Genomic DNA, 13,284 nt, shown 5'->3' on the forward strand with positions numbered 1-13,284 from the left:
CATTTCTCTACGGTTGGCCATGCTTTCCACCTGGCTACCCCTACCCCGGTCAACAGCTCTGCACCCCCCCCACAGCAACTTGCCCCAAGCCTCTCCCATTTCTCCTTCACCCAAATCCAGATAGCTGATGTTCTGAAATAGCTGCAAATCTGGACCCCTACAAATCAGCCGGGCTAGACAATCTGGACCCTCTCTTTCTAAAATTATCTGCCGCAATTGTTGCAACCCTTATTACTAGCCTGTTCAACCTCTCTTTCGTATCATCTGAGATCCCCAAAGATTGGAAAGCTGCCGCGGTCATCCCCCTTTTCAAAGGGGGAGACACTCTAGACCCAAACTTTTACAGACCTATATCTATCCTACCATGCCTTTCTAAGGTCTCCGAAAGCCAAGTTAACAAACAGATCACCGACCATTTCGAATCCCACCGTACCTTCTCCCCTATGCAATCTGGTTTCCGAGCTGGTCATGGGTGCACCTCAGCCACGCTCAAGGTCCTAAACAACATCATAACCGCCATCAACAAAAGACAATACTGTGCAGCCGTATTCATCGACCTTGCCAAGGCTTTAGACTCTGTCAATCACCGTATTCTTATCGGCAGACTCAACAGCCTTAGTTTCTCAAACGACTGCCTTGCCTGGTTCACCAACTACTTCTCAGATAGAGTTCAGTGTGTCAAATCGGAGGTCCTGTAGTCCGGACCTCTGGCAGTCTCTATGGGGGTGCCACAGGGTTCAATTCTCGGGCCGACTCTTTTCTCTGTATACATCAATGATACCTCTCTTGCGGCTGGTGATTCTCTGATCCACCTCTACACAGACGACACCATTCTGTATACTTCTGGCCCTTCTTTGGACACTGTGTTAACAAACCTCGAGGTAAGCTTCAATGCCATACAACTCTCCTTCCACGGCCTCCAACTGCTCTTAAATGCAAGTAAAACTAAATGCATGCTCTTCAACCGATTGCTGCCCGCACCCGCCCGCCCGCCTAGCATCACTACTCTGGACGATTCGGACTTAGAATATGTCGACAACTACAAATACCTAGGTGTCTGGTTGGACTGTAAACTCTCCTTCCAGACTCATATTAAGCATCTCCGATACAAAATTAAATCTAGAATCGGCTTCCTATTTCGCAACAAATCATCCTTCACTCATGCTGCCAAACATACCCTCGTAAAACTGACTATCTTACCGATCCTTGACTTCGGCGATGTCATTTACAGTATGCTCTCATTGGCTGGCCCTTGCTTCATATTCGTCGCCAAACACACTGGCTCCAGGTCATCTATAAGTCTTTGCTAGGTAAAGCCCCGCCTTATTTCAGCTCACTGGTCACCATAGCAGCACCCACCCGTAGCATGCGTTCCAGCAGGTATATTTCACTGGTCACCCCGAAAGCCAATTCCTCCTTTGGCCGCCTTTCCTTCCAGTTCTCTGCTGCCAATGACTGGAACAAATTGCAAAAATCACTGAAGCTGGAGACTCATATCTCCCTCACTAACTTTAAGCATCAGCTATCAGAGCAGCTTACAGATCATTGCACCTGTACACAGCCCATCTGTAAATAGCCCATCCAACTACCTCATCCCCATATTTTTATTTATTTTATTTATATATTTATACATCCGCACCAGTTCCAGCTAAAGTCTGGAACTGGTGCTTTCAAGGAGCAGGATACTAATCTGGATGCCTATAATAAATTATTTTATTTTCTACTTTATTTAGTAAATATTTTCTTAACTCTATTTCTTGAACTGTATTATTGTTTAAGGGGTTGTAAGTAAGCATTTCACAGTAAGGTCTACACCTATTGTATTCTGTGCATGTGACAAATACGATTTGATTTGATCTCTCTCCCTCCCCAGCCAGTGTCCTGCTGCAGACAGGTTAGGTCAGACTGTGACTGGACAACACCAGGGTATACCTCTCATCTCACCAGCAGACCTTCCCATTGAAACATGATGACATTTACAATATATTATCCTGTAGTCATAAAGCAGGCACTTTTTATTACTTTTTTCAACCAAACGATTCAACCATAGACTGTTAGAGGGGGGTGTCATCTGGTGGTAAAACATGGAACTGTCCTGGAAATCCATATTCATGAGAATGGCACTGGCATGACCTCACTCAGAATGGTCTTTTAGGCCTACTGGTCCATCTGTGATAATGTAAAAGTGTAACAGAGGTGATCGACTTGAGTAACGTTAGCTGAGACCTGAGGACTTGTTTTGGCTCCCCAATGGTTCCCTGAGTGAATGCACAGGTTTTGGTTTAGGGGTTTATGTGCTTTTTTTGGAACCTGGAGACCCAAGTTCAAATCCTGTCAGTCACATTAGGCCTGTAACGTGGCTGGATATGTGCAAGAATAATTAGGTCAAAATGGGGTGAAGTGTAAAGGTAGTTTGAAACCAGCCTTCCGTGATGTGTAACCATATGAGACCTGAAGACTTCTGTTGGCTCAATGGGTTCATCTAGACTGTGAAACAAAGCATTATTAAAGGAAGCAATGGTTTACAACATGTATGTCCCCAATCCCCAAAGCAGACACATGGGACTGGAAGACCACATATGTAACCGTATTTAACTACTGTTTAGCATGAAGTGCCACACTCATAAACCTTTCTATAGTGTTTGATTAAACTAATTTCAGAACAGAAAATAGCGGAATTAAGCAGTTTCCCTTTAAGAGCCATGTAAACAAAGAGCGGGGTTTGCTTTATGTGAGCGGTATTTTATTTTACGGATTTTTAAATTCTGTAAAGTTGCACGGGGCAACTTTCGTAACGATTGCGCGAGTCGCGAGCGTAAATGCTTACTGAATGTGAAAATCTGCGCGCATGCACTTTGTTAGGGGGAGTGAGAGAGGAGCATGAATGGAGCAAAATGGCGGATCATGTGCAGGTAACCACAGCTTTATGTTTTTGTAGTATATAAATCCACAATAACTATTTGAATGAGCTGTAATATATATTTAGATACGTTATTTGATATATAGAGTGAATGCATCAATTAAGCAGTCACCGTACAGGTTGTGTGGGATATATGAATAGGATGCGGGCTGCAGTGTTGACTTGTGGCCTGTCATCGTGTAACGTTAACTTTCGCCGTTTAGCTAGCGAACTACCTAGAGATGCGGACAGAACAACACATTTATGTTTATGAAAGAGGACGGTTTCAACTGGGCGATTGTGTCGCTTGTACCAGCTAGTTATTGTGTTTTATCTCGTGCCTATTTAAGGAAGTAACGCCAAACAAGCCCTTCAACTGATATGTTCAATGGGTAGGCCTATCTGCTAGCTAGGAGAAGATGGAGGGGGGCTAACTTGCTACAGTAACGCTAGCTAAGTTGTTAGCTAGCACTAAATGGTTAGCAATTCAAGACCGCATTCGCCGCTCTGAACTAAAATGTATCTAACGTGCAAATGTAATTGTTGGATTATGATTGGCTTGCTTGGTCAGACCTCAATGTTGTGCTATTTGTTAGCGAACGAGTTAGCTGTTGCTAGCTTACAATCAGCACAATACATTTCTCCCGCGCTACCCCTTTCGAAATATCATTGAGTTTTTACACGCTGTGAGCTGGAATGTCGCTAGCTCGACAGCTCGTGCATTGTTGTTAGTTGGCTACTTAAACCACACCGTGCACATTATGCAAACAAAACGATGTTCCATTGCGAAACTGACACGCATAGTTAGCTAGCTATCTGACATGTTAGCGGATTTGCTAATGCTATACCCCATTTACCTTGCACAACTAACGTTAGCCAGCTTTCCAGCCAATTCTACATAGCTAGCTTGTAGCTGGCTATGTCGAGCTGTCATGCAGACACCTTGTACCATTGACATTAGGTAGCACTTACAGCTGTCACCTCAGGCAATGACTACATTAACTACATTGAAAAACGTTAACCTGTAAAAGTACAGCATTATACGGATTTGTCTAGTTTTCTTCTCAACCCTGCTGTACATTTAGCGATGCTGTAATATTTTACAGTAAAGAAAATAGTACTATGAAATGTATTGCATTTTTGCTGTAAATAAAATTGCAGTATTACGCTAGCAAATCTGATGTCTTAATCTAAATGTAAGACAAACAATACATTTGTACATGCATTTATTCAAATTGGTAACAGCAAATTAACAACAGAATTGGCAATAGAAGTAACAACAGTTAACACATGTAACCAAATAAGAGCATCATTACCACACTTTAAAAATTTAAAAAACTATATTTGGGGTGTGCTGTGGAGAGAGAGACAAGGGGGGAGATGGAGTTAGATATAGGATTGTACCCAATTCCAATTTTATCAGAGGCAACTCGATTTGGGGTAAGAGGCAGTGAAACACAGAACGGGACCTTTTGGGCAGAAGAGAGAAGTCAGCGCAGTGTCAGGTGTTCCTCATGGGGCTCCGGAACAATCATCCTCAGTTTGGATTTGTCAGCTCTTCTCACCCCTAGGACAAGCATAGAAAAATAAATTAATAGAATTACAGCACTGTGGGTAAAAAGACCCATGACAAGGGACATGTCAAGTTGTGTGTGTACATGTACCTCACCAGAGGTCTTCATTCAAACTCTGTGAGCTCTTGGAAGTAATGGGGCAATGTAGTGGTTGAGAAGAGCTGGCTTCCTCTGGGCCACCTTGTCATGCACCTTGTTCCATCTTCAGTGTTCATCATCTTGGGTTGATTTGAACCTACAGCATATATCCAATATAGTTTATGAAATCAATTGAGCCATTGAACAAATTAAAATAAGACAGCTAGATAAAACATTGCTATAGCCTACACCAGGGCTCTCCAGCCCTGTTCCTGGAGAGCTATTCTCCTGTAGTTTTTTTCCCACTCCATCCCCAGTTGTAACTAACTTGATGCAGCTGATTAACCAGCTAATTATTCAAATCAGGTGACAGGGTTTCTGTCTGCTTTTGACCTAAACATTTTTTTAATCAAATGAAAAGTTTGTAAATAAAATAGTTTCCAGCCAAATTGTCTGGGAGATGGAAATACCAGTTGATGTGCTCCAAAATTGGCAAAGATTTTGTTGATTATCCCTGTTTCCAGTTTACCTGCTGAGAGGGGATTCTTTCTCCAAAACAGAGTAAACACCAGAGACAGAGTCAAGATCACGCCTTCTTGAGGACTTAGTAACAAGGCTGCAAGGTGCTCCAATGAGTTGGACAGTTTTGACTTCCCAACAGCAGCGACTACCTTTGAGCAGGCCAAGGTCCGCCGCAAACGCATGTAAATTAGAGGCAAATGATTGTGTTGGTCAGGCCCGGTCCTAGCAGTTCTGCTGCCGCCCTAGGCAAGATCAGCATATGCTGCCCCTGTGTCATGTATAGTATAAAGATTTGGAATGGTTTGAGTAGAGTAATGATGTGTATCATGCGCAATTGGTTCATTTCAGTTGCTCTTATTCAGTAGCACTTGGAAACGAAACATCGGTGAGTTCGTTTTGCAGTCACTAGGCAGCCAACTGCCTATAGTAGGAAACAGAGTTATCAGTAAGCCACGTATATGACACGAGTCAAGACCCCATGATGGTTCAAATTACAATAAATTTAACATCACCCAGTAGAAGTGTAAAAAGAGGTATCATTTGAACTTTGGAAACAAGTGCTTTCGTAAATACATGGCTCTGTCTTTGTTTCACATGAGCATTGTAAAATAAGCTTTTTTTCAATGACCCAGTCTTAACAAATTATGTTTATTTACATATTGAATTTGATTGTCCAACATCAGTTTTATAATTTCTTCATGTTGTGACTGTCTAGAGTGGACTATTTATTAGGCCTAATTAAAATGTTCACGTCTAGGCAAATGAAATTGGAGAGGACTAGATTGTATTCGAAAACGTGTTTTGTTATTTATTAATTAAAATGTTCATGCAAATAGCCTATAGGACAGGTCATTCGCAAATTATATTTTACAGATATATTTTGACATTGTTTTATTACTGTGTAGGCAACTTGTTCTTCAAGGCTAAATGTTTTAAATTATATTAGTTTATGATTTATAGCAGGGATGAAGATGCAACGGACAATGTTAGGTTTTTATTGAAAAGCAAGTCATGTTGGCATACTTTATATTATAAAAACTCTACAGGCTAATTTCTATTCTATTACGATGAATTGCAATAATCTGAATGTGATTTTGAGCACTGTGAGTGGACGCCCTAAGGCATTACGCATCCAATGCATATGGATGTCTGGTAAGTTTCTCAAATGTCCGGTAAATTGAAATCTTGCTGGTCACGTTGTCCAGCGGCAAATTTTCCTAAGGGAACCCTGTCAGGTGCGCTAGATTAGGCTTGGAAAACCTGCTGGACGGTAGCTCTCCAGGAACAGGGTTGGAGAGCCCTGGCTTACACAATACCACAGATTTATGTTTACCCGACTCACAACCTTTTCCTTTCTTTCTGTGCCACCGAATGTTTGCGTACTACTGGTAAAGTGAACAGGTTTAGCTAATACTGTAACATTATGGAACAATGTTTAAATTAAACAAATGGTTAGTGGGGAGAGGCTATACAGACACTCCTGGTCAGCAAACGGTTATGTATCTGACCTCAAGTGTATTCTTTATGGCATTCAGAAGCTGTTGTACAGCGAAGCCTATCATCATCACAACATTTATTATATGGGTGACGTTTTCCTAGGTGGCACAGCAAGATATTGCCGAGCAATTTAGTGAAGACCGAAATGGCTTGTGGCAACGTTAGCCAGCTAGCTAGCTAGTTCGGTTATGTTAGAAAACATGCAGTAATTCAAAGTTGGCTAGCAATAAAGATACTTATAAGCAAGTCAATGTTATTCCACTTCACACCCACTTTACTAAAATAGTCTGAGCTTCATGTCTCACCCGACAGCATGAGATTGTTGCCTGGAACAGATCATTTTAATCTACAGTAGGCATAAGCTATTACTGAAAAGAAATACATTATGTTAAAGTGATTTTTACCAGAGGCTTCCAATTAGTTAAGTATTTTTCATAATTTTACCCACAATGGAGTCGGTGTTTAATGCTGTAAAGCACATTTACTGTGCTTTCTACAGTGTTTCTGTTGAAATGACGTCTTTGTGTATATCTGCCTCATGCTGTCCATAGCTCCTTTTTGTGTTTGTAGTAACCTCAAGCTGTCGGTGACTACTTAACTTAGCCAGCTACACTGCTGATGCAACAGTATCTGGCTAATCATTTTGTTGATAGCTAAGTCGGACATGTAGCTACCTATGTGTTGATTAAATTGTCATCGCCCCTCCCATGTTAATTCTGTGCATAGAAATACACAATTTAGAGATCCGCGGTGTCAGTATTTAGGTAACTTTAGCTTAGCGGGCTCGTGAGAGACCCGGATAGATAGCTTATCAATAATTACTGCAGGTGCATTCACACTGAGGGATGCGCTTTCTGGTCAGGATGCCTGACCGTGTGATGTAACTGTCTCTTATTGCGAAGTCATCATGCACGACACGCACACACACACACATATTCTATTTTGGCCTGCTCAGACCATTAGATCTTGACACGGTTCTCAGGAACCTGGTATGACATCTAGGTAGCCCACATCCCTTAGCCAGCTATGTACTACACAGCATCAGGACTGTGTATTCGTAGGAGCCATATTAGTGTGTGTGTGTGTTTCAGCAGTAGTGTTGGGGTATTGAGCTCTTATCTATGTGTGGCAGTCCTTCTCCCCAGCCATGTGGCTCCCACCCTATCTATACTAGTACATACTGTACTATATCAGCAGCTAGCATTACACTATTTGGGATTCTGCTGACTAGTCCTTTAAACAATATGGTGTCGGTCAGGCTAGCTGGGAGGTGCGTGATTGGGTAAATAGTTCTTTACAACAATGGTGTTACTGAAGGTAGCTGAGGTGAATACTCGGGCAGCAATGTTACTGGTGGATTTAGTGTCAGTTAAGTGGATGGGTTTAGTTGGTATGTTAGTAAGTTAACTAACCATTACCCCAGTACAACGCACTATCTGGCGACTAGTCTCACCCAGCCCCTTTAACCACTACTACACCTGTCTCCCTGTCTGTCTAGCCCCTGTGTTCCTATCTAAGGAGGGGCACGTTCAATAGGGTGCTACTGAATGTTTATTTTGGTTAACTTTCTCGTTGTAAAAATGAGAGCGAGGCATGTCTGTTGTGTAAAATGGGCTGTGGTCTTGACTTATTTCTGTCTGAACGTTCTACATCGTTGTGCCGTACTGAACACGGCCCAATACACCTGTTTACACCTATACGCCCGTCTCCTGGCGCTTGACAAGGGACGCTTTTGGTGCTCTACTCACTTCATGTTTCTCTCGTGTGTGTGTGTGTGTGTGTGTGTGTGTGTGTGTGTAGAGCCTAGCCCAGTTAGAGATCCTGTGTAAGCAGCTGTACGAGACAACAGAGACGGGGGTGAGGTTGCAGGCAGAGAAAGCTCTGGTGGAGTTCACTAACAGCCCCGACTGTCTCAGCAAGTGTCAGCTACTACTGGAGAGAGGCAGCGTGAGTAGTACACACACTGACGCTATATCAATAAACTGTTGATATTACATTATTACTTGATCAAAAAAAACCTCCGCTGATGTTGCGGTGTCTCCTGTCTATGCCTGTATCCCCATATCCCTCCCTCTCTCTCTTTCTCTCTCCAGTCTTCCTACTCTCAACTCCTTGCAGCTACCTGTCTGTCTAAACTGGTATCGCGTACAAGCAACCCTCTTCCTTTGGAGCAGCGCATTGACATCCGTAAGACTCACTCACACACATCTCACCAGTCTATAATCATGCTCTACAAGTCAGTCCATAAGGCTGATATCTGTGTGTGTGTGTGTGTGTGTGTGTGTGCAGGGAACTATGTGCTGAACTATCTGGCGACGCGGCCGAAGTTGGCCGAGTTTGTTACCCAGGCTCTGATCCAGCTGTACTCCAGGTAAACGTCTCTTCGCTCCCCTCTCTCCTCCTCCTCATCCCTCTCTCGTCCATGTGAGTAATTCTCTCCTTGTGTTTGTCTCCTCCAGGATCACCAAGCTTGGCTGGTTCGACTGTCAGAAAGACGACTATGTCTTCAGAAACGTCATCGCGGACGTCACACGCTTCCTACAGGTACAACCGTGTGTGTCTGTGTAGCCAATAGAATGTGTTTTAGCCAATAGAATGTGTTTTCTTGAAACGGGAAGTGAGCTGATCGAATCTGCCTGTATCTCTGTCTGTCTGTCAGCAGGACAGTGTAGAACACTGCATCATAGGCGTCACCATCCTATCCCAACTGACCAATGAGATCAACCAGGTACACTACATCTCACTCTTTCCTCTCCTCCACATCTCTAGCGTAGCACCTCGTGTTATTGGCATATTCAGCAGCGTTTAAGAAATCTATTAACACTGTTGAAGGTGTCTTGTGATCAAGCCATTAATGTTTTGTGATCGTTGGTGTAGTAAAAATGTTAGCTAACAGGTTAGCAATTAGCTTGTTTGACATTTCAGTGGAAATACTACTACTGTTCGCTTTTTGATAAGCGGTTTAGCAACAAACAAAAAAACGTCCCGTATTATCGGCATACAGTCCCCAATTATTGGCCACCATACTATTTTGTTCAATTACAAGATCTGTCTGTTTTAATTTTGTTAAAAGAGACACCAACCTCGTATCCGAAGTGTTTACTAGATAGTTGGCTAGCCTTCCAGCCAAAAAAAAAATGGCTTGCCTGTCAACTTTCCATTGCATAGCCCGGTGTGGCCTCCTGTAGACTCTTAATGGTTCTTCACCAACGTCTTCTTCAGTGTTGTAACCAAATAATATCTCAATTATTTGTTTTACAGATTAATCTTATGTTTTGAGAAAGTAGATAACAGTTTAATATTCACATATACATGAGTGAATAATTTAGGTAAAAAGTTTGATATTAAATGTGTGGTCTGTCGCGCAGTCAAATTTTACAATATACAGTGTGTCCCACAAAATGTGTGTTACTTTTTTTGAAAACTCTCAAAACCTAACTTGCATAAACTGCAATGGAAATCAGTGGTCAGCTAGCTAGAATGGTGTCTTTGGTCGCAAAACGTACTATTATTTTCCAGGCCGTTTAAATGTTGAGCTTGAGGTGATTTAATCATCCAACCGTTAGGGGGGTGTCCGATGTTAGGGGGGTGTCCGATGTTAGGGGGGTGTCCGATGTTAGGGGGGTGTCCGATGTTGGGGGAAATGATCTACTCTTATTTCCCCTGCTTTCCTCTCATTTAAAGTGGTGTTGTATGTTTTTGAAAGTGGTGTTTGGGGTGTGTGTGAGTTAAATCTGTGTTTGTGTGTACAGGCAGACACCAGCCACCCACTGACCAAACACAGGAAGATTGCGTCGTCGTTCAGAGACTCGTCCCTCTTCGACATATTCACCCTGTCCTGCAATCTCCTCAAACAGGTGTGTGTTTGGTGGTGGCAGTAGCAATAGTCGTAGTAGCAGCAGCAGCCTGTGTGTCAGAGATTATAGTAACGTATTGACATTTCCAGTCGTTCTTGGGACCTAAACGTGTGTGTGTGTGTGTGTGTGTAGGCGTCGGGTAAGAACCTGAACCTGAATGATGAGAGTCAGCATGGTTTGCTGATGCAGCTGCTGAAGCTCAGCCACAACTGTCTGAACTATGACTTCATCGGAACGTCCACAGACGAGTCCTCTGATGACCTCTGCACTGTTCAGATCCCCACCTCCTGGAGATCAGGTGACACCTTCTGCCAATTCTGTAAAATAGCTGTGCTGTGCCACCCATTACTGTGTAGTAACTTAACCTGTCTCTCTTTCTCTCACAGCGTTTTTGGATTCCTCCACTCTCCAGCTCTTTTTTGATTTGTATCATTCCATCCCTCCCTCCCTGTCCCCGTTGGTGAGTAAAGCTGAATGTGTGTCTGGTATATTCACTTCAGAACATAATGGGTGTAGTGTTTAATGGTTTGTGTGTAGGTGTTGTCGTGTCTAGTCCAGATAGCGTCGGTGCGGAGGTCTCTGTTCAACAACGCAGAGCGAGCCAAGTTCCTCTCTCACCTGGTGGACGGAGTCAAGAGGATACTAGAGAACCCACAGGTATTACACACACACTGTTGCGTGTTACATTTAAAAAAAAAAATGTTTTACCTTTATTTAACTAGGCAAGTCACTTAACAAATTCTTATTTTCAATGACGGCCTAGGAACAGTGGGTTCAGGGGCAGAACGACAGATTTTTACCTGGTCAGCTCGGGGATTCGATCTTCCAACATTTCGGTTACTAGTCCAACGCTCTAACCACTAGGCTACATGACCCTGTGCGGTGTAAAATGATGTTCTCCCTTCAGATCCATCCTTGCTTTTTGGGTTATTTTTCTTGCTGAACCGTATTTCTCTGATCCCACATCATGTGCCTCAACCAGTGCTGCTGTGCTTGTGTTCCAGAGCCTCTCAGACCCTAACAACTACCATGAGTTTTGTCGTCTGTTGGCGCGGCTGAAGAGTAACTACCAGCTAGGAGAGCTGGTCAAAGTAGAAAACTACCCAGAAGTCATTAGGCTTATAGCCAACTTTACTGTCACCAGTTTACAGGTACTGTATGTGTGTGTGGGCTCCTATGCCTTAGTCATGTCACTTGTGGGATGGTATGTTAGATGCAAGGGTTAATGTTCTGCTGAAACCTTTTTCCTCCTTATTGGTATATCAGAAAAAGATTGTCATTGTTGTATGTTAACCTTTTTATATTGTGTGTGTTTCAGCACTGGGAGTTTGCCCCTAACTCTGTCCACTACCTGTTGAGCCTGTGGCAGCGCCTGGCAGCGTCGGTCCCTTATGTTAAAGCCACCGAGCCTCACCTGCTAGAGACATACACACCTGAAGTCACCAAGGCCTACATCACCTCACGCCTTGAGTCTGTCTGCATCATCCTCAGGTAACTGTCTCACACTCACAGGTCAAATTGTGGAACTTTGAAACCATTTTCACGTGTGTGTGTGTGTGTGTGTGTGTGTGTGTGTGTGTGTGTGTAGGGATGGGCTTGAGGACCCTCTAGATGACGCAGGTTTAGTCCAGCAGCAGTTAGACCAGCTCTCCACCATCGGTCGCTGTGAATACGAGAAGACATGTGCCCTATTGGTCCAGCTTTTTGACCAATCAGCACAGACCTACCAGGAACTACTGCAGTCTACCAACTCTAGTACCATCGACATCACTGTCCAGGAGGGTGAGTCTCTCTCCCTCTCAATCAATGAAATATGTGACAAAATAGCGCTTTAAACAAACACATGTTTTTGTTACCAGGCAGGTTGCTGTTGTTGGTGTATATAATTGTCTCTACAGGAAGGTTAACATGGTTGGTGTATATAATTATGTCTCTACAGGAAGGTTAACATGGTTGGTGTATATAATTATGTCTCTACAGGAAGGTTAACATGGTTGGTGTATATAATTATGTCTCTACAGGAAGGTTAACATGGTTGGTGTATATAATTGTCTCTACAGGAAGGTTAACATGGTTGGTGTATATAATTATGTCTCTACAGGAAGGTTAACATGGTTGGTGTATATAATTATGTCTCTACAGGAAGGTTAACATGGTTGGTGTATATAATTATGTCTCTACAGGAAGGTTAACATGGTTGGTGTATATAATCGGGGCGGTCATTGGAGGAAGAGTGTCCTTCGCCTCCACAGATGAACAAGATGCCATGGACGGAGAACTAGTCTGTCGGTACGTCCGCACACAAGCAACCTAACCAATACCGCCACCTATATGTCCTATTGTTAATATACCTCCGGATCAGGGCTGACCCCATTTAGTCGACTGGTCCGTTGATTGGTCGATAGGCTGTAAAAATAATGGCGCAACGCTAATAAATCAAATTATTTTCTAACATGCGCTTTCTCCAGTGTTGGATACGGTCGCTGTCAATGGTTCTGAAACATTATCTTTAGTGCGCCGTAGAATTGCCTCTTTTCCCTATGTTGCTATGTGCATAATAGCAGAGTTAAGCTGTATATGGGGATTGAGAACATGGCAGCGGAGGCCTCAGCAGCAGAGACGAGGAAACAGCCCTTGCCTTATTGTCTAAGGCTATTGATTATAGACCCAATTTTCTAACTGTTAAATGTGCCTGGCTTTATAAGCCAACCATGTATATCTACAGAAGTAAGGCAGATCTAGCTTCTGTTGCCTGTTTGAGTGTTTTGGCTTAATAGCTTACTGATTCCGTGTGCACCAAGCCTCATGCAACGACAAAATGTTGGATAAAGCAATTTCACAGATTCAGCTGTTTTTC

The 13,284-nt window shown here is 43.0% G+C and overlaps 1 protein-coding gene and 1 long non-coding RNA gene across 5 annotated transcripts in view; one reads left to right on the plus strand and one right to left on the minus strand.

The window, feature by feature from the left end:
• Positions 1-2,805: 2,805 nt before the first annotated feature.
• LOC115159280 (exportin-7) overlaps positions 2,806-13,284 on the plus strand; it is a 32,180-nt gene continuing 21,701 nt past the window's right edge. For 2 of the 4 annotated variants that reach the window (XM_029708848.1, XM_029708850.1), the window contains exons 1-14: positions 2,806-2,912; positions 8,371-8,517; positions 8,664-8,757; positions 8,860-8,941; positions 9,030-9,114; positions 9,230-9,298; positions 10,323-10,427; positions 10,560-10,725; positions 10,814-10,887; positions 10,965-11,084; positions 11,432-11,578; positions 11,746-11,918; positions 12,016-12,209; positions 12,611-12,716. In XM_029708848.1, coding sequence (XP_029564708.1) covers positions 2,820-2,912; positions 8,371-8,517; positions 8,664-8,757; positions 8,860-8,941; positions 9,030-9,114; positions 9,230-9,298; positions 10,323-10,427; positions 10,560-10,725; positions 10,814-10,887; positions 10,965-11,084; positions 11,432-11,578; positions 11,746-11,918; positions 12,016-12,209; positions 12,611-12,716 — 1,655 coding nt within the window. In that variant the 5' untranslated portion in view covers positions 2,806-2,819. The remainder of the gene's footprint in view (positions 2,913-8,370; positions 8,518-8,663; positions 8,758-8,859; positions 8,942-9,029; positions 9,115-9,229; positions 9,299-10,322; positions 10,428-10,559; positions 10,726-10,813; positions 10,888-10,964; positions 11,085-11,431; positions 11,579-11,745; positions 11,919-12,015; positions 12,210-12,610; positions 12,717-13,284) is intronic. The other 2 variants (XM_029708849.1, XM_029708851.1) reach the window with 1 other exon arrangement.
• Positions 4,109-5,182, minus strand: LOC115159282 (uncharacterized). Its single transcript, XR_003868876.1, has 3 exons — positions 5,081-5,182; positions 4,564-4,708; positions 4,109-4,466 (listed from the first exon to the last, which is right to left on the minus strand). It is a non-coding gene; the product is annotated as an uncharacterized LOC115159282 (long non-coding RNA).

This window comes from Salmo trutta, chromosome 23, assembly GCF_901001165.1.
Source record: "Salmo trutta chromosome 23, fSalTru1.1, whole genome shotgun sequence".
In the NCBI taxonomy this organism is placed as follows: Eukaryota; Metazoa; Chordata; class Actinopteri; order Salmoniformes; family Salmonidae; genus Salmo; species Salmo trutta.